Source organism: Centroberyx affinis, unplaced genomic scaffold, assembly GCF_046629955.1.
Source record: "Centroberyx affinis isolate AG114_WGS23_722 - 3 ecotype Tasmania unplaced genomic scaffold, CSIRO-AGI_Caff_v1 ptg000130l_1, whole genome shotgun sequence".
In the NCBI taxonomy this organism is placed as follows: domain Eukaryota; kingdom Metazoa; phylum Chordata; class Actinopteri; order Beryciformes; family Berycidae; genus Centroberyx; species Centroberyx affinis.
In genome coordinates, this window is record NW_027278830.1 from 117,501 (window position 1) to 137,395 (window position 19,895).

General features: G+C 41.5%; 2 protein-coding genes across 4 annotated transcripts in view; both read left to right on the forward strand.

Annotated features, from left to right (window-relative positions):
• LOC139653138 (deoxyribonuclease-1-like) overlaps window positions 1-3,071 on the forward strand; it is a 7,114-nt gene extending 4,043 nt beyond the window's left edge. Inside the window, exons 7-10 of the mRNA XM_071530101.1 lie at window positions 136-293; window positions 561-657; window positions 1,920-2,169; window positions 2,475-3,071. Coding sequence (XP_071386202.1) covers window positions 136-293; window positions 561-657; window positions 1,920-2,169; window positions 2,475-2,623 — 654 coding nt within the window. The 3' untranslated portion in view covers window positions 2,624-3,071. The remainder of the gene's footprint in view (window positions 1-135; window positions 294-560; window positions 658-1,919; window positions 2,170-2,474) is intronic.
• A 1,394-nt stretch (window positions 3,072-4,465) lies between these two features.
• LOC139653176 (intermediate filament protein ON3) lies at window positions 4,466-19,666 on the forward strand. 3 transcript variants are annotated; one of them, XM_071530147.1, is made up of 10 exons: window positions 4,466-5,106; window positions 10,007-10,215; window positions 11,164-11,224; window positions 11,639-11,734; window positions 12,806-12,970; window positions 13,421-13,594; window positions 14,568-14,711; window positions 17,205-17,281; window positions 17,609-17,655; window positions 19,326-19,666. In XM_071530147.1, exons 1-10 carry the CDS (start codon window positions 4,795-4,797, stop codon window positions 19,430-19,432), a joined length of 1,392 nt encoding a protein of 463 aa, XP_071386248.1. In that variant the 5' UTR covers window positions 4,466-4,794; the 3' UTR covers window positions 19,433-19,666. The 3 variants fall into 3 exon arrangements, with proteins under 3 accessions (XP_071386248.1, XP_071386257.1, XP_071386265.1); XM_071530156.1 differs by having other exon boundaries at window positions 13,469-13,594; XM_071530164.1 differs by lacking the exon at window positions 19,326-19,666 and having other exon boundaries at window positions 17,554-17,610.
• The last annotated feature ends 229 nt before the right edge of the window (window positions 19,667-19,895 follow it).

Sequence of the window (19,895 nt, forward strand, 5' to 3'; positions counted from 1 at the left end):
CACATTTATTATCACTATTTTGTGTCTATTTATGACCCTGAAGGACTTAAATATGGTTGGTTGTTACTCTTGCTGTTAATGTTGATGATGATGATGATGGTGGTGGTGAAGATATTGGTGTTGTTGTCTGTGCAGAACATTATGATCTTGGGGGACTTTAATGCAGACGGGCGTTACATCTCCAAGAGGAGCATGGGAGAGATCCGCATCCGCTCTAATCTCAGCTACCATTGGCTGATAGATGATGATGTCGACACCACGGCTCACAACTGCAATGACCACACCTACGACAGGTAACACACACATCTTAATGTCTTATTTTGTGAACTGGTGCTGATACAAGGACAGACTTTACATGATAGAAAAGTATGAGTTTTATGTGTATTTTGTTATATTTGTAAATATGACAGTAAAACACCTTTAATCTGAGTTATGATTGAAGAAGAAAGCACTAAAAAGCTCATTCTCCATCTGCATGTCAAAGTCTTCAAGAGTATATATGAGTGTATCAATAAATTCAGATGGCCGAATAAATTCTTGATTGTATTTTCTGCCGACAGGATCGTTCTGTATGGAGAAGCCATGTTGAAAGCCATCGTCCCCCGCTCAGCCAAGCCTTTCAACTTCCAGAAAGCTTTCAGCCTGACTGATGCCGCGGTAAGACTGTCTGACAACAAACAGCTGCTGATGCTGCCGCTCTAGTGGAGTTTAAAACATCATCCATGTGTCTTAGAAATACAATTTAAGTTCAAGTTCACTTTCAATATAAAGCACACTTAAAAACAAGTGTCGACCAAGGTGCTGTACAATTATATACAAAACACAAAGACATGACAAAAGAAGAAAAAGAAAGACAAAAAACACAAGCAAATCATACAGAATCAAAGGCTACAGAAAAGAGGCGGGTTTTAAGACACGATTTAAAGTCTAATACTGGGTGGGAGAGCGTTCCACAGTCTAGGGGCCGACAGAAGCTCGATCCCCTTTACGCTTCAGTCTGGACCGTGGAACAGCTAAAAGGTCAGTAGACCTGAGAGACCTGCAGGAAACAAGGGGGTGTAGGAGATCAGAGATATAAGACGGGGCGAGAAAAACAACTAATAAAACCTTAAAATCGTTTTTTTGATGAACAGTAAGGACGCCAGGACAGGGGAAATGTGATCTCTCTTTAACAGTGTCATTTAAAGTCCATTTACTTCTGTCTATGTCTAGTACATTTCCTACAATCATTTTGCGATGCATTCCATGTAATTAGAGTTTTTAACATTTGCTCGTTTTTTTGTTGTTTTTTGTCGTTTTGTCTACTGTCCCGGCTAACAAAGACTGCCTAAATAAGATGAAATATGAATGAATGAAACAATAAAATGAGGAGAAAATAGAAAGTTTTTTGTTTCCTTTGATGGATTCTCTCGCTCTGTGGAAGTTGTTTTTTTTTTGTGATCAACTTTTTATTGAATTTCTCTATAGAAGGGGGTTCAGGCATTTTATGTTGGCATTTTACATTTCCTTAAAGAGAAACATATTTCCCCCCTTACCCCTCCTTCTTATCCTCCTGCCATCACCCACAGAATTTACAAATATATGAAAATACAACTGAAATGTAATCTGATGGCTAACCCTCTGTGTCAACATAACTTTTCCCCATATTATCCTCCCGCCCCCACCCATCCCCACATCCCCCATCCCCACACCTTCAATAAATAATAGGAAATAGTAGTAATAAGGAAAAAAATAAATAAATAAATAAAAAGTTGTTGAAGTTGTTTTTCATGCTGGATAACAATGAATGGCAGCAAACAAAAAAAAATGAGTGCTGATACCTCCAACTATGCTGACTGTGTGCAGACACCAGAGAGCAAGAATGGAAACCTGGATCATTTATACAAGAACACATGATGTGACTTTATTGTGTGTCCCAGGCTCTCAGCATCAGTGACCATTACCCTGTGGAGGTGAGGCTGAGGTGTGAAGGACGAAAGAAGTTGGGTGTGCCCCAAGCACCAAAGAAGAAGACACTCCCTGGACCAACGAAGAAGAAGGCAGTTTCAGGAGCAGAGAAGAAGTGCGCTCAAGTACCAGCGAAAAAGAAGAGTCCAGGACCACAACAGAGGAGGAATGCCCTAGCAGGACCGTTTGAGATGAGAGTCACAGGACCAACAAAGAAGAAAGGTATCTTTCTTTCTTGTTTCATTGACGCTGTATCAATGATTTACATTTTTGCTTTCACTGGCTCCGTTTTGCATACACAAATTGATGAAACCAAATACTCACAAGCAGGGATGCAAAATAGCCACCACAATGTTTTCTGGTGTTTAATTATAGACACTGATATCAGGTATCAACTACACTATACAAGTATCTGCTTCTCTTCTTTTAGGGGAGGTTTATCCCCTAACCCAAGCATGCCAGAGGTTTTTCTGTCTCACCTGCACATTTCTGTTTTGTTTCTGTTATTGCAAATTAAACTCTAACAGGACCACAGACAGAGCAGAAGAAGCAGAAGAAGAAGGGTGTCCCAGGAGGGCTGCAGAGGAACAGGCAGAAGGGAACACCACCGAGGAAGAGGATGCAGTCTTCCTGTGCGTCCCAGACACCGGCCAAGAGAAGACGTCTGGAGAAATGACACATGGGAAATCTCACAGAGACTTTAGAGGATTAAGATCCTGCATTAACTAATCATTTTAATTGACAGACAGTATTATTAAACAGTTTTGGTCAATATTGCTTAACAACACAGTTTTGCTCCTTATGGGCAGTGCTACTCAGAATATCTAATGAATCTAAGGGTTTATATTATACCTATGGACAAAGACAGTTAACATTTGGAACACTGACAACCCACTGCTGAATTGTTTTATTAGTTGTGCATTATAATTAAGATGTTTTCCACTCTGGAAGACTTGAGCACATGACAGCAGAATGTAATATGGATGTATTTTGTGTAAAACAGACATTTATTTTGAATTGTGTCAGGCTAAGAAAGTTTGGAAATACTTCTTCCATCAGCATGTCAAGTCATCTTCTTTATGATCATATATGAACATGCCCAAAATGTACATGCTGAAATAAATCCTGATTGTATTTTTAAACTGTGAAACTGTGATGTCATCAGGACGGTTTTCAAATCTGGAGTAGGGCACCACACACACACACACACACACACACACACACACATACATACATACACACACACACACACACTGGTTGACCAGCCTGAGGTATTACAGTGGAAATAAGTAGAACTGACACAGGCAGATCAGGCCTTTTGTCTACAAAGTATAAACACTTTTACCCTCCTTTTTAGGCTGATATTGAAGTTATATGAGTATAGCGTATATATAAAAATAATACTTGTTTGGAAATATAATTTATATTGGTGATTGTTTACCATACGATAATCACCGAGTGAAGGTCAAAGTTTACCCATCTTTTTATTCAGGACTACATCACTGATTATATACAAAATATTTTTCATCTAGTGAGCGAGGAATTTCAACCAAAGATTTTTCAAATAACAATATATTGGCTATACAGCAGTTTGGGATGAAAGCCTTCATATGATCTTGTGGTTTATGTAGACATGGAGTGGTGGAAGATTTTTCACTGGTACAGAAGAGAAGAGAAAAGAAGAGAAGAGCAGAAAGGAGAGAAAAGAGAAAGCAGAAAGACAAGAAAAGAGAAGAGCAGACAGAGAAAAGAGAATAGAAGAGTGAAGACAAGTGCAGAAAGAGAAGAGATGAGAAGAGAAGAGAGGAGAAGAGAACAGAACAGAACAGAAAAGAAGAGAAGAGAAGAGAAGAGAGACAAGAGAAGGTCCTCCCCCTGAGGAGACAGGACAGATGAGAACAGTGCTATTATTAGTATTATGGGATGTGTAACAGGTTCTGCCACATCTCATCCATCATTCGATGTACACTAGGGATGAGAGTTAGAAAACAAAGACAACCTACTTCCCTCCGCCCACTCTTAGAGGGTATTCAATTTCTGACCGGGCCAAAAAGCCAAAAAAAATACAGAGATGAATGCTTCTTTCATCTCTATTCAAGGTTTGGTTTAGGCTCAAGATCTCCAAAAGGTTTGAGGTTACAGTTACGGTGAGGATTACATTTATTTTCAATGTTTTAAGGGGGAAATTATGGCGAGTTCCGGCTTTGCCGCTTGGCCAGAAAGTTACAGTCCAATAAAGTCACCGCTCACCAAATATGTGCAGCCCACACTGATACCCGATGTTTTATTTGTGTAAACTTAAGGAGGACAGCAACTGGGTAAGTCATTTTCCCCGTGTTCTCCCTAAAAATCCCAAACCCTTGATACGTGACACCTGAGTTTTCTCCTCCTCCTCCTCCTCTCTTCCCCTCCTCTCCTGACTCCTGGCTCCACCCTGGGGAGCTTTAAAAGGCCACCCAGTCACCTGAGACTCAGCTCACTGTGGGCAGACGCTTCATTCTGCAACGCTCCTGTTTCACTCTCTCTCTCTCGTTTACTTGCTGACTGTTTCGTTCATTCTGTCCTGAGCCGAAACTCTTCTCTCTTTCCCTCTCCTTAATCTCGACAGCTGTCCCTCTTCTTCTCTTGCCTCCCTCTCTCTCTCTCTCTCTCTCTCATCTCTCCTTCCTTATCTGTCTTTCTTCTACTGGCTTGTCTTATCTCCCAATCCGTTCATCTCAGTCTCTCCACTCTCTCTCTCCCATCGATCCATCCATTGATCCGTCCGTCCACATCTCCATCCCTTTGTCTCCCTATCCCTCAGCACCTCTCACTCTCCCTCCATCCCTCCATCTCTCTCTCTCCACGATGAGTCTGAGTCGCACCAAGCGGATCAGCTCCAGCAGCTCAGTCCGGAGCAGCAGCGGGACCAGGAGGCTGAGCGGGTACGGCCCGGGCCCGGGGGGTTTCAGCGGCATCTCCCTGAGCAGCAGCTCTCTTTACGCGGGCACCAACGGGAATCACCACAGCCTGGGCGCCCCGCTGGCCTCCCTGTCCGTCAACAAGAGCCTGCTCGCTCCCCTCAACCTGGAGATCGACCCCAACCTGTCCATGAGCCGAGCCCACGAGAAGGAGCAGATCAAGAGCCTCAACAACCGCTTTGCGAGCTTCATAGACAAGGTAAAGGGACTAGCAACACAAGATGATGATACTGAAATGCGTTAAAAGTTAATTTCCTGGAAAAAATGTGTGGTCTAGTTCAGTGGTTCTCAATCCTGATTCTCGGCACACAGAGCCCTGCTGGTTTTTTATTTATCAAGTCAGCCACTGATTCCCACCTGGGAGGCAATTAACTCCCAGGTGGGATAGAAAACCAGCAGCAGGATTGAGAACCACTGGTCATCTTGAAAGAAGTGGGATGTGTGCTTGCTTCAGCTTTAAAGTTGAATTCATCTGAGTTAATCTTTTAAAAGCAATTACAGCTTGACCACTAGATGTCACTATTCACTGTCTGCCATTCATTTCTACGGAGAGAACATTTTTTGAATAAATATTTTGATATGTCAAAAAGAAAAAAAGTGCAGAATGTCGAAAAGTTGAATATAGCTGCATATCTCCTGAAGTAACAAACATTTTAAAGTTGGAACGGAGTCTCTAGCTGAAAGTATGTTGAAGAAGTTAAAGTCCAAGGTTTTAGAGAGAAGAACCAGTGGAAATAGCATGATTGTGTTTCCTTTAAGCTAGCTCACTAAATAACTAAAGACTCTCACTAACTTGGCTGATAAGATAGCAATTGGAGCTATTAGGAACACAAGTTAACTTTATTGATGACTTAAGATAGTGATACTATCTCCTGCTAAAGTACTGCAACTACGTAGCAACACAAGCTAACTTTATTGACACTGAAACTAACAACTCTATCTAACCTCACAGATACCTTGCATTTTACTTTTACGTTTTTGGCATTTAACTGTCACTCCTTTAAAGTCACTTTGCAGTGAGTGGACAGGTAAGGTCTTGCTCAAGGGCTTTGACACATTTGCTTTTGCAGGGATCAAACCTGCGACCTTTTGGTTATGGGACACCTCTCTTACCGCTAGTTTGCAATTAACAATCCTAATTCCATTGATAAGATGTGGAAACTAACAACTACCTTCATAGATAAGAAGCTCTGCTAGCTTCCTAACACCTTTGATGACATCACTTTGACAAAGGGGAAATTGTAAACAACAGCATTATATTATTTATGAGTACCATATAAGATTAGAAATTACTTTACAGTGCATAACAGATATGGCCTTCATAAAAAAACATGTCAAAAGCTTTTTACCAGCCTATCTATCTGTAATAAGCAGACATTTTTAAAAGATCAAAAACATCTCTAAAATCAAGTTTCACTCCCATTTACACAAACAATGTCTCACTTATATCAAGGTTTGAAATGTACATTGTTAAGCAAGATATAGAACCTATTTTCTTAATGTAATGTTATGCATTCATGACTCAATCAAAGGAAGGTTTAAATTGAGCGTGGATTAACATCGACTCTCAGATACTAGAGGAATCAAAGAGTTAGATAATAGGATTTCTTCACATAGTCTAGATTGAGCTTTCTCATGACTACACATTGTTTTCGCCTTTCACCACTAGCCTGTTCCGTCATCCCTGATTATATAGGAAATAGGAAAGACAGTCTATTTCCTCCATCTAAAACCAAAACAACCTCTTTTCTACATTAGAATCCAGGCAACCGTGACTGAAATCTCCCTCCTCATTACAGTATTAAATACAGCATTTTAGTAAATGAGGTATTTGTGTTTGGGTATTAAATTACGATGCTGCAATTTGGCATTGGATATTAGAACATGGCTTGTAAATATGGGAAGTATTTACGTGCGTTCAGGTTCCTCTGAAGAACTCAGTCGGTAAACATTTCCCACAGATGGAGTGACTGGCTCTGTGATAATGCTGGACACCGATACCCTACTTAGGGAACATCTCTGCTTTCTCACGGACTAGGTAACACACTCTCACAATAGAGTCATTGTTGGCTCCTCGCATCAGCAGAGATACACTTCAGGGCCCACAGTCACAAAACCTGCTGAAGAAGGAGTGCTGTGCTGGCTGAGGGTCAGTTTTTCCATCTAGGTCACTGTAAAAATGTAAGAAATTAACCTCTTTTGAACCAGGGTAGGCGGCCTTCTTATCTACTTCACACTCACGTTATGAAGGAGTGTTTTGATTCGTCATATAATGAGGCCATTTTTTAAGCTGTTGGTAACATAAATCAAACGCACCACAAAGAAGACCTGGAATAGACAGAACAGTCTGGCCAAAGTCTGCAATGTCTCCAAAGATTAATATATTCATGCCATAGTTCTTGTTTAGAACAAGACAGTGCCAGTTTTTCTGCAAGTCTAATAGTCAAAGTGCAAAAAGGAGCTGTGTATTTTTGTTTAAGTCACACAGGAACATCTTGTCAGGAAACAATGAGAGATTCTCCACGCTGTATTTCACTTTTTTTTTTTCTCACTGTTGTCTGTTGCCTCGAGCATTGCCATTCTGTCTCGCCTACTGTATCACCAAACTAAAGTCGTAAAACTACAAGTAAAAGTTTTTGTGCTGCTAGAGATAAAGTCCTTAGGCTACAGTCATTAGGCCTCCCAGAGTGGAAGTGCTGATATAGAGTTCATTTCTGAGTTGGGAAGAGTTTCAACATCTATTTTAGGTTTGCTGAAGTAACTCTCCGATTCTGCAATGGAAGGTAAGTAAAACTCCATAGCAGGAAAGTATCTGATCCAAAAACCAGGTAAGTCTTGCTTTCACAATAACAATAAATCAGTTTTTGGGTCATAAGACAAAATATTTTGATACCTCTGTCCTCCAAGTGAAGGTTTGAAATCACTGATCTAGGAATCTGTAAATGAGATGGTCGATGTGACTTCAAAGCCAGTAATATACACACAATAGAGCCCTTGTTGGCTCCATTTTGTGTCACTAGAGCCAAACTCCAGAGCCTTTAGTCACTGCATGTGCTTCTCAAGGTGGGACGACTTCAAAGAGGGGTCTTCCTTTTGGATCTAGGTCAGGTATCTTTATTTACCCAGGATAGCACTGCTGATTCAGTCACACAGTGAACTGAGCTGTCTGCTGCAGCCACTCCTGGCCACTGATCAGTCACACTAAAGCAGTTGGGGTTAAGTGCCTTGCTCAAGGGCTCCACTGTGTCAGATTTATTCGTCTAGGGAAGGGAATTTGTTTCTCATTAACATTCACACTTACCAGATTTCCCCAACCGGTCCAAGGGTTTGAACTGGCATTTTGGTGGCATTTTGGCATTTTGGCCACAAGACCCCTTCTCCAACTTTAAGGCCACCCATAAAGAGATGAACAAATTCATTAAAGGCAAGGCCAAGGCTTTGGTTCAAAGCAGCTGAGTGAGTAATCCAACCCCAACCTGGCCTCAATGAGACTGAAACATTAAAGAGCTTGTTCTCTCATGCAGAGAAGTAATTAGTCCAATGCAACCGGCAGACTAATTTTCATCTGTGGCAGGAAGATAATCAATCTGCATGGTAAAAGTTGCAAAAAAATAAATGCTTAACGAGGGTCAGTGACCTAAGATTACTAGTTAATATGATCTTATTCAATGGTGCTGCTTGTTGTAGAAATGGACACCGACTTAGAGATGAACTGCCACTGTAATACAGAGACTCTCTTGCCAAATCTCAAAAAAAGAACCAGAAACTCAGTGTGTACATCTGGGATTTAAACTGCCTTTTAAACATTGAATCACCAGTCTTGGGCCATTGGATATTTAAGCTATCTGTCCCATTTCCGTCCCATTGAGCCGGGTTGTAACCTGATAAACCAGGTCAGACGTGGTGTGGTCGTGTCTCAGGGGGGATTAGTCCCCTCAGAACAGAACACAGGCTTTGTGTTGGAGGGAGAAGGCATAATAGACAGAGGATACACCCGGCCGCAGGCAGGAAACACTAGCTGTACCAATACAGGCTTCAATATAGTCAGGGTACAGGCATCGGGACAGCTAGGAGCTAAAGTTGGTCATCTGCTGGAATGACGCTGTTTCTTCAAGTTCTAATACCCAAATGAGTAATGTTGTCGCATAACATGTATCCTTTTCCTCAAGAAATCTTTCAGCATCTTTCCCAGCTCATTCTCCACGGAGCAGCTCCACATTTTTACATCTTGTTGACATCACAGAGTTGCAGTTGTCTGATTTCTGGCTTCAGAAGAGAGTTGCTCGTGTTCATAAATACTGACTCGACTGTTAGGATTTGTTAGGGACTGGAAATCAAGCTTTGGAGTTTGGTGAAGGAGCAGGCAAGACAACAACTATATTTCATGAAATTTAGTAACAGAAGAACATCTCGAGCCCTTGAGAGAGAGAAGCAACAGTAACACACAGAGTGCAATGTAATTTCTCAAACTGAAACAATAATGTTAGTCAATAATTATTATTATTTAAGTGAATAGTCTGATAAGGTAGATTTGTTTACAAATTTAGGTTACTGTGACAAAAGTAAACTGTCTTGTCTTTCTTCCTAGCCTCTAAACCACAATAGGTACATGTTTGGTACATGTTTGGCTTGCAGTCAGCTCAGTTAACTTGAACAAACATAGTGAACAAACAAGCATTTAGTAAACCATGTTAATGTTAACATGCAACCACTAGCCACTACTAACACTAGCTTTTACTAGATATGTTAGCTAGTGTGCAAATCAGATGTGTTAACAACAAAATAGCAATGGTTAGCTGACCAGATACTATGGTTAGCTAAGAAGCTGACATTAAACACAAAATCATGCAGATGTACACTGTCAATGTAGAAATGATCAGTTCCCAGTCAAAAACAGCACAGCAGTCAACCATCATGTCAAGACGGACAAGTCCTACGTCTAGAAATAACAATCAGCCGCTCACGGCCGTTGCTGCCCAAGAGCTGAGGACCTCCAATATGGCCGCCAGAGGGTGCGTTACCTCACCTGAAAGCCCTCCATACCTATAACTCATCTCTCTCTCTCTTTCTCTCTCCTCCTCTCCCACCTCCCTGGCCAGGTTCGTTTCCTGGAGCAGCAGAATAAGATGCTGGAGACGAAGCTGGAGCTGCTGCAGTGCCAGACGGTCGGCCGCTCCAACGTGGAGCCGCTGTTCGAGGCTTACATGGCCGGCCTGCGGCGCCAGATGGACCTGGTCAACAACGACAAGACCAAACTGGACGGAGAGCTGAGGAACATGCAGGGCCTGGTGGAGGACTACAAACACAAGTAAATAATGTTATTACTGTAGTAAGCTGATCTCACTATGAGGATCAATTGCATGTCACAAATCAATAGAATAGACAGTAAATAATGACAACAAGGCAGACGCATGCTGGGATTGGTAGAGGACTTCAAACTCAAGTGAAGACTCTTAGGGATTAGGATAATTGATGTTTATCAGAATTGGAAAAATGAAAAAAGAATTCAAATAATTAATTGCACTACTACAAACTAGAATTCGACCGATTTTTGAAGCTGATACTGATTCCAATATAGGGCACTGATTCTGTGCTGCTATTTTGTGTTTATATCTAAATTTGACCACTTTTCATACCGAAAAAATACCCCAAAATTCTGCTAAATTACAAAGATTCGCTGTTTCCCACAGAATTTAATAATTTGCTGCAGGGAGGAAAAGCCTCTGAAACAACATTTAGATCATGTGATACTAAAACTCTCCATTGAAAATCCAGACTGACGAAATTCTCAGGTTGGTTAGCAGCTCTTTAGGGTAGAGTGAGGCAGGTTTCCACTGCAGGTTTTACATCCTGACAGTAAAATCACATCCTCACCTCCATCCTATTGACAGTGGGCATGACTGACTTGCCAATATCCAATTTTCAGTGAAAAGCCAACATCGGCCCAATATATCGGTCTGTCTACAAACTGTCCTACAAACAAGATTATGACAAAGAGAGCTGAGGAATATGCAGAGTCAAGCAGAGGAAGTCAAATAGAAGTAAATAAAACCACAAAACACAATACAATCATACTGTAAATGGAGCCATGTTATACTGTTACATATCTGTTTGCTGTGATATATTTCAAGTGAAACCTAACATGCTTTTGCACTGCTACAAACCAGTTTACTCAGAGAGCTGTTCTTAAACATAAGTACTGTAATGTCCCTGTTTACCACTGTAATGAAGTGTAACCCTCCCTTCTCTGCCCCAGATATGAGGACGAGATCAACAAGAGAAACAATCTGGAGAATGACTTTGTTATCCTAAAGAAGGTCAGCGTGCTCACACACACACACACACACACACACACACACATATTCATTCATTCCCCTTGGCGGTCATTCATCCCCTCATAGGTGTGGTGAGTTAGCTCAAACTCTTTATTGTCCTTATTGTCTCCTCTCTCTGTCTCCTCTCTCTCTCTGTCTCCCCTCTCTCTCTCTCTCTCTCTCTCTCTCTCTCTTTCTCTCTCTTTCTCCCTCTCTCTCTCTTTCTCTCTCTCTGTCTACAGTCTATTGTCTCTTTACCATCACTGAGTCACACCCAACACTATGACACTACGACAGCAGGACTTTAGAGATGTTCATATGCACACTGACATGCAATATTCTCTCTCGGGTCTTCTCTAACTTTTCTGTGTGTGTGTTTCTGTGTGTTTCTTTGTGTGTGTGTGTGTGTGTGTTCAGGATGTGGACTCTGCCTACCTAGTGAAGGCGGATCTGGAGGATAAAGTGGGAGCTATGACTGATGAGATAAACTTCCTGCGCAACGTCTATGAGGAGGTAGAAACACCTTAATGCTTTCACACGCCCCAGTTTCTCTCCATTTCCCTGTGTTTGTTTCTCTATATATTTGATTCTTTGACATCAAGTTGTTTCCTTGCATGACCATTAAAGTTTGTACTTCCCTTTGGTTCATTGTTTTCATTTTTCCGTCGCCTTGACACGACTCCATGGAGAGTCGATCTCGAACATTAGCTGTCTCTGGAATGTTTTTTGTGTATTCTACCGGGAATCTGGATTTTTGTCCCCTTTACTGTTCACTACAAATAGGGAAAACTACCTCCATTGCCCTACTTATGTTTAACATACTTCTAACACAGATTGTACACTCTACGAACCAATATTCCCTTAAAATAACCTTAAATTTACATTAATTCACCCCTTAATTCATCCAAAATCCCCTTCAAATGAGTTAAGAGATTTATTAATGGAGGAGATGCCATCAAAACCTCCTTAAACACCCCTTAATGTTGGACTCCTTACTATCTAATTTAATGTAAAATTCAAGGAGATGGGAACTTTCCCTTAATAACTCATTAATAACCTTGTAAACCCGCACAAAAGGCATGAAAAGTCCCTTAATTTCTAGTGTCTTCACGAACCAACCCATGAATAAATCCTTTAAAGACCCATGATACTAAACTTACTTTTTTAAAGCTATGTTATTTTTAATGGATAATTAATGTTTATGTAATGGAGAAATTAAGGAGATTTCAGGGATAAAATTAATTGGTTTGGTTTCGTAATGACATGTGCTAGTGTAATTTCCAGATGAATGGATGCAAAACAAAAGCAAATCAGTACAGGTTCAAGTACAAGTTCAAATTTATTGTCTCTTTAAAAAGTCAAATTGCTAGAGGCATTTACTCAGCCATAATTTCATGTTTCATGACTTTTTTGTTCTTTTTTTGCCCATACTTGTAAAGTTGCAATATCCAACAAGTGTCTGAATAATCAAACAACTAAAATTAAACAAGTAATCACCATGTGTTGTTGGAATGTTTTGTAAAATTGTGTGTCCTCTACATACTGTCACCTGTCAGTTACATTTTATTCCCCGACCCTGAGCAGGAGCTGCGTGAGCTGCAGGCGAGCATCAAGGACACGTCTGTGGTGGTGCAGATGGACAACAGCCGCAGCCTGAACATGGAGCAGATCGTCGCTGATGTCAAAGCCCAGTACGAGGACATCGCCGCCCGCAGCCGAGAGGAGGCAGAGGCCTGGTACAAGAGCAAGGTGAGGAGGAAGCCGAAGCCGGGACCGCTTAGAAATCCTGCTTCTGTCCCCTGCCCCTGGAGCCACATGTAGGCCCCGCCACATGTGGGCCCCGCCCCCTCTGGCCAAAGATTCATTCTGACTTCACTCCTGTGTCTCCCCTGCTGTTTCCATGGTTTCTTTCCCACTGTGTAATGAATAAAAATACAGTACTGTGCAAAAGTCTTAGGCATATGTCAGAGATATCTATAAAGCAAAGATGCTTTCAAAACTAATGAAACGAAAAGTTTCTGAATATCAAAAATTTACAATAAACAGCAGTCTACTGACACACTAATGCAGAAAACAAATAAACATCTAAGACTTCTAAGAAATTTATATAAAAAATCTAGGGTGCCTAAGACTTTTGCACAGTATTGTACTTAAAGGATATGTTCATCAATTTTGGACCTATATATAATTTGTCTCTAGCATACCAGTCAGCTGTCGGTTCACATGGATTTCCCTCTCCGTGTGCAGTTTGACCAGATGTCGGTGCAGGCCCTCCAGTTTGGAGACGAGCTTCGCATTGTGAAGGGAGACGTGGCTGAAGTCAACCGGCTGATCAGCCGACTGCAGAGCGAGATAGAGGCTGTCAAAGCACAGGTACACACACACACACACACACACACAGTCTTACTTATGTCACCTTTGGGGTATTTACATAGACTTACATTCATTTCCTGGAGACTTACCCTAACCATAACCATAACAACTACTTGCCTAAACCTAACCCTTACCCTAACCTTAACCACTGACCCAAAAATCAGCTTTTTACCAATTGGGGACATGGCTTTTGTCCCTAGTTGCACAAGCCGTCCCCAATCAACTGGTCTTAAGTCTGGTTTGTGTCCCTGAAAGTGACTTAAGTCATACCCACACACACACACACACACAGGCATTAAAAGTGCTACATGTATTTTTCAACATCAGTATATCATTGTTAAATGAACTATGATACCTTGGTATAATTATTGTAAACAAATGAGAGCATGGTGGCGACGATTGGTAGTCTCAAGCTCACACCAATAGTACTGTTAGTGTTTCTCAAACTTAAGACCACATTCCCCATAAACCCCGTTGCTTCTTGTCACAAAAGAGGATGTTGATTCTTTAGTCAAAGGTTTTCTCTTTGTCTTTACTGAAGAGGATCAACATGTTGGAAGTGATTTCTCCATCTTCCTTTCCCTCCTTCCACCATCTGCTGCCAGAGACTCTTTCAGCTTTAGCTCCGTTTGCTCTGGAAGAACAGAACCTCTTCCTGTTTTGTGCCGTAAAGCGATCCAGCAGATTTCCCTCCAGATCCACCAGGTGGAGAAAAAATGGAGGATGCAGAGTAGAGAGGCTGACCACTGATGGTCTTGCTTGTTTACAGTAATTATACGATTGTCTCAAAATGAATGTGGTAGTGATTTATTGATGTTAAAATGCCACTTAAAAAACAGCTTTTAAACATAAATTCTGCTTCCCCTAGAAAAATTGAAAGGAGAGCAGAAAGTTGAAGAGTAGTTGTTCTCTCCTTCCTCTCTTCCTCCTCCCCATCTTCATCCTATCCCCCTCCCCCCCCCCCCCCCCCCAGCGTGGTGGTCTGGAGAACCAGCTGGCTGAGGCAGAGGAGCGAGGAGAGCTGGCTGTTAAAGAGGCGAAGGCCCGGACCAGAGACCTGGAGGACGCTCTGCAGAGAGCCAAACAGGACATGGCCAGACAGCTCAGAGAATACCAGGTGGGTGAGGGAGGAGGGAGGGAGGGAGGAGGGAAGGAAGGAAGGGAGGGAGGAAGGGCAGGAGAGAGGGAGGGGTCATGGAAAGAAAGGAGAGAAGTAGGAAGGAAGGAAGGAAGGAAGGAAGGAAGGGAGTGAGGGATAGATGGAGGGAGGAAGGAAGGAAGGAAGGACAGAAGGAAGGAAGGAAGGAACGAAGGAAGGAAGGAACGAAGGAACGAAGAGAGTGAGGGATAGATGGAGGGAGGGAGGAAGGGAGGAACGAAGGAAGGAAGGGAGTGAGGGATAGATGGAGGGAGGAAGGAAGGGAGGAAGGAAGAAAGGAAGGAAGGAAGGGAGTGAGGGATAGCTGGAGGGAGGAAGGAAGGAAGGAAGGAAGGAAGGAAGGAAGGAAGAAACGAAGGAAGGAAGGGAGTGAGGGATAGATGGAGGGAGGGAGGAAGGGAGGAAGGAAGGAAGGAAGGAAGCAAGGAAGGAAGGAAGGAAAGAGGGAAGGGAGGAGGAAGGAAGAAAGAGCAAAGGAAGTGAGGAAGGAAGGAAATGGGGAGAGGGATGGAGGGAGGAAGGAAGGAAGGAAGGAAGGAAGGAAGGAAGAAACGAAGGAAGGAAGGGAGTGAGGGATAGATGGAGGGAGGGAGGAAGGGAGGAAGGAAGGAAGGAAGGAAGCAAGGAAGGAAGGAAGGAAAGAGGGAAGGGAGGAGGAAGGAAGAAAGAGCAAAGGAAGTGAGGAAGGAAGGAAATGGGGAGAGGGATGGAGGGAGGAAGGAAGGAAGGAAGAAGGAGCAAAGGAAGGCAGGGAGGGGGCATGGAAGGAAAGGAGAGGAGGAAGATAAAAAGGAGGGGAGTGAGAGATGGATGGAGGTAGGAAGGAAGGAAGGATGGAAGGAAAGAAGGTAGGGAGGAGGAAGGAAGAAGGAGCAATGGAAATGAGGAAGGAATGCAGGGAGGGGGCGTGGAAGGAAAGGAGGGAAGGAGGAAGAGAAGAAGGAAGGGAGGGAGGGATGGAGGTAGGAAGGAAGGTGGGAAAGAAGGAACAAGGAGCAAAGGGAGGGGGGAGAGAAGGAAGGCAGTGAAGGAGATCAAGAGGAAGGAAAGAAGGAGGGAAGTAGGAAGCGAGGACGAAAGAAAGGAAAAGACAAAAAGAAGGAAGATACAAAGAAGCAAAACATGGCTGAACGTCTCTGAGAAACTTGATGAGTTTGTCAGTGAATTAATTAATTAATTAATTTACAGTTTGATTGACATTTTTACTGCCTGGTGTTTCTACAAATGATCTCAAAATAACGAGCAACCAGAAATGACTAATAACACGGTCCACCACACATCTGAACTGTTATTACGACCTCAATCAGAGTAGCATAATTGCATAATTGTATTTACATAACCCCCATTTTAATGGGGAGTACCAGTACCATTTACAGTTACAGCCTATTTACTTATGCCTCCATCTTGTTTACAGTTTAACATTTCCTTGTTTACTGTCGTTTTCAAAATACAGAACTTTACACTGTCCAGCCTAGCTTGAAATGAACTGCTGTCCCTGTAACAACGCATTATGTAATAACACCACATTATGTAATAACTTGACAAAATGTAATAAAATTTTCACTTCATTATGTAATAACACCCGCAGTTTGTAATAATCTGCCGCATTTTGTAATACACAGCCTGAACGCAATATGTAATAAATTTCCCCACATTTTGTAAAAAATTATTACATATTGCGGTGGTTATTACAAAATATGATGAAAATGTAATAATAAGGTGCATTATGTAATAACCAACCAAAATGGATGTCTTCATTCATAAAAATAGTTATAAAATTATAACAACAATGCATTCTAGCATGAATCATACCGACTCAAAATTCATTTTAAAAAGATACTATTAGTTCAGTAGATTAGTATCTTTCATTGGTCAAAACTACATTAAGTGTCACTGTATTCCTCAGCTTAATAGAAACTGTACTTGAGGGTTCATAGAGACATAGAAACTGCACGACACTGAGTGTTATACTGACACAAACATCTAAGTACTGGTACAAACAAATGTCAGGAGACACACACACACAATATGTAATAATTTTTTACAAAATGCAGGGAAATTTATTACATATTGCGTTCAGGCTGTGTATTACAAAATGCTGCAGATTTTCTACAAAATGCGGGTGTTATTACATAATGAAGTGAAAATTTATTACATTTTGTCATGTTATTACATAATGCGTTGTTACAGTCCTCGCTAACAAAGACGGCCAAAAAAAAAAAGACACAGAGGTGACAGTAAAGTTTTAGAGGCGGTGTGTGTGTGTGCTAGTTGTTTTTCATACTGGACAAGAATGAATGGCAGCAAATGGCTTCTTCTGAAGGAGAAAAATTGGAAGAGGAGAGGGGAACTTAGGAAAAAAAAAGCTACCAGTATTATCCTTCGATCACTTTATCATAGTCACAAATAAATAGTTAAGTATCATCCTATCATCATCTTCTTCACCCACAGGACCTGATGAACCTGAAACTGGCTCTGGACATTGAGATCGCCACCTACAGGAAGCTCCTGGAGGGAGAGGAGGACAGGTGAGAGGAGGGGAGGAGAAGAAGAAGAAGAGGTGTGTCTGTGTGAAGTGGCCCAGGGTCTGCAGTGTGTCTACAGCAGTTAGGGACAACCGGCCGCCACGGAGGGCCGAGAGGCTGCAGGGTTTCATTCCAACAGACACTACAGCAGCTGAATTCACTGATTAACACACCTTCAACCAGACAGGGGGGGGGGGACTAATCTGTGAAATCAGCTGCTGTAGTGTTTGTTTGGAATGAAAACCTGCAGACTGTCGGCCCTCCATCGCTCACAGGTTGCCTTCCCCTGGTCTCCGGTATACCGTGTAACCAGAATCTCTTCTTCTGCAGACTTGGACAGCAGTCTATCCTCCACATCCAGGCCGTCTCCAACTACAGTAAGTGACAAACTCAACCAGAAGGAACTTGAAGAGTGCAAACCTCCACCAGCGCTGAACAGTTCTCCAACTTGCTGTTAAACCCAAACACATCGTTCCTGTCACTTAATCTTTGAGTTAAATTGACTCCTTGACCCTGAAAACAGGGGATAACATCTAATCAAGTCTCTATCTCTGTTAGCTTCATAATTTCCAGTGGTGGAAGAAGTACTGAGATCTTTTACTTAAGTAAAAGTAGCAATACAACAATGTGAAGATACTCCATTACAAGTAAAAGTCCTGCATTCAAAATCTTACTTAAGTAAAAGTACGTAAGTATTGGCAGCAAAAGGTACTTAGAGTATGAAAGTAAACATACTCATTATGCAAACTGTCCCGATTTAGAGAGTTGTATTTTTCATAAATTATTGGAATATTAATACTGATTTATTGACATACATGTACATGTAAGCAGCATTTTAAAGTTGTCAACGTGAAGCTAATCTTAACAATTTAGCTATACTTTTGGGTAGTCTAATCTATAACAATGCTATTTTATAGTTATTTTATAAAGATGATCAAATGTTTTAAATATAAAATATTGATCTGAAAAGTAACTAGTAACTATAGCTGTGAAATAAATGTAATGGAGTAAAAAGTACAATATTTCCCTCTAAAATGTAGTGGAGTATAAGTACAAAGTAGCATAAAATGGAAATACTCAAGTAATGTACAAGTCCCTCAAAATTTTACTTAAGTACAGTACTTGAGTAAATGTACTTAGTTACTTTCCACCACTGATAATTTCAAAACGATAATGGTCTAATGGTGTAAAATGGTGCAAAATGTAATCAGCTGTTCTTTGGCCTCCATTGAGATGATTCCATTTTTGCCTCAATTTGACATTTCTTGACAACCTGAAATTAGCAATGCAATGCAAAGTTTCCTCAGAAAATTAAGTCTTTTTACTTGATCGTTACCTGTTTTGTAAACCTAAACTGCTGACAAATAGACTATTGATGTTATGATGATACTGGTTAAGCTTATTGTTCATTATTAGGGAGTGAGAGTGTCTGCTGGGTGTGATGAGCTGGCAGTAGTTGACTATACTTCCCTACAAACCCAAAGAGTATTAACCTGAAACTGAGAAACATGCCTGTGAAGTTTATCTCCTGTCCCTCACTGTCTCTCTTACACTCCTTCTGTCCCTCAATTCAATTCAATTCAATTCAATTCAATTCAATTCAGTATTTATTTGAGAAGCATGATATTTTGATAAAACATGTTGCCAAAGCAGAAAGTCACTAACATAAACAATGAAATAATAGAAAAATAAATAAAAATTAAAAATTAAAAAAAATAATAATGTCCAGTATATTGAGTAAAACTGGCAAATACACAACACATAAAGGTAAATAAAAGGTCTCTCTCTGTTCCTCTTTCCTGTTTCTGTCTTTATTTCTCCCTGTCTCTTGTCTATCTCTCTCTGCCTCCTCTTTCTCTCTCCCTCTCCCCTTGTCTCTCCTCCCTCCATCTCTCTCCCTCTCTTCCCCTCTGTCTCTCTGTCTCTCTCTCCCTCTCTCTCCTTCCCTCTCTCTCCTCTCACTCCATCTTGCTTTCTCTCTCTTCCTCCCCCCCCCCCCCCCTCTCTCTCTCTCTCTCTTTCCCCCCCCCTCTCTCTCTCTTTCTAGGTACTAAAAGTAGTAATGGCTACCACACTAGCAGCAGCTCTCCTGCCCCAAAACTGCTGATCAAGACAACTGAGACCAGAGACAGCTCCAGATTCAGCTCTCACTGAGAGGACACACACACACACACACACACACACACACACACACGCACACACACACACACACACACACACACACACACACACACACAAGCACACATTCATGCATAAGGACATAGTACATACATAGAAACAAATACACATGATGAAAACATGCACAGACAAACACAAACACACACACACACACATTCTTCATCATATTTTTCTATTATTGTTCTTGTTTCTTCTTTCTTCATCTCCTTCTTCTTCACACACATATACAGCAAAACATGCACACATGCTAAGCAGAAACACAGACCCAGGCAATCACTCACTCACTCACTCACACACACACTCACTCACACACACACACAGACACACACACACACACACACACACACACGCGCATGCTTCTACACATCTATAATGATAAATCATGTTGTTGTGTTTGCAGTTAACAGAGGGAACTCAGAGTGTATCAGGGTGCAGGTGG

Coding starts and splice junctions, on each gene's coding strand:
- LOC139653176 (XM_071530147.1), top strand. CDS start 4,795: ATGAGTCTGAGTCGCACCAAGCGGATCAGCTCCAGCAGCTCAGTCCGG. Junction 10,216..11,163: donor GTGGAGGACTACAAACACAA/GTAAATAATGTT, acceptor TCTCTGCCCCAG/ATATGAGGACGAGATCAACA. Junction 17,656..19,325: donor CCAGGCCGTCTCCAACTACA/GTAAGTGACAAA, acceptor CTCTCTTTCTAG/GTACTAAAAGTAGTAATGGC.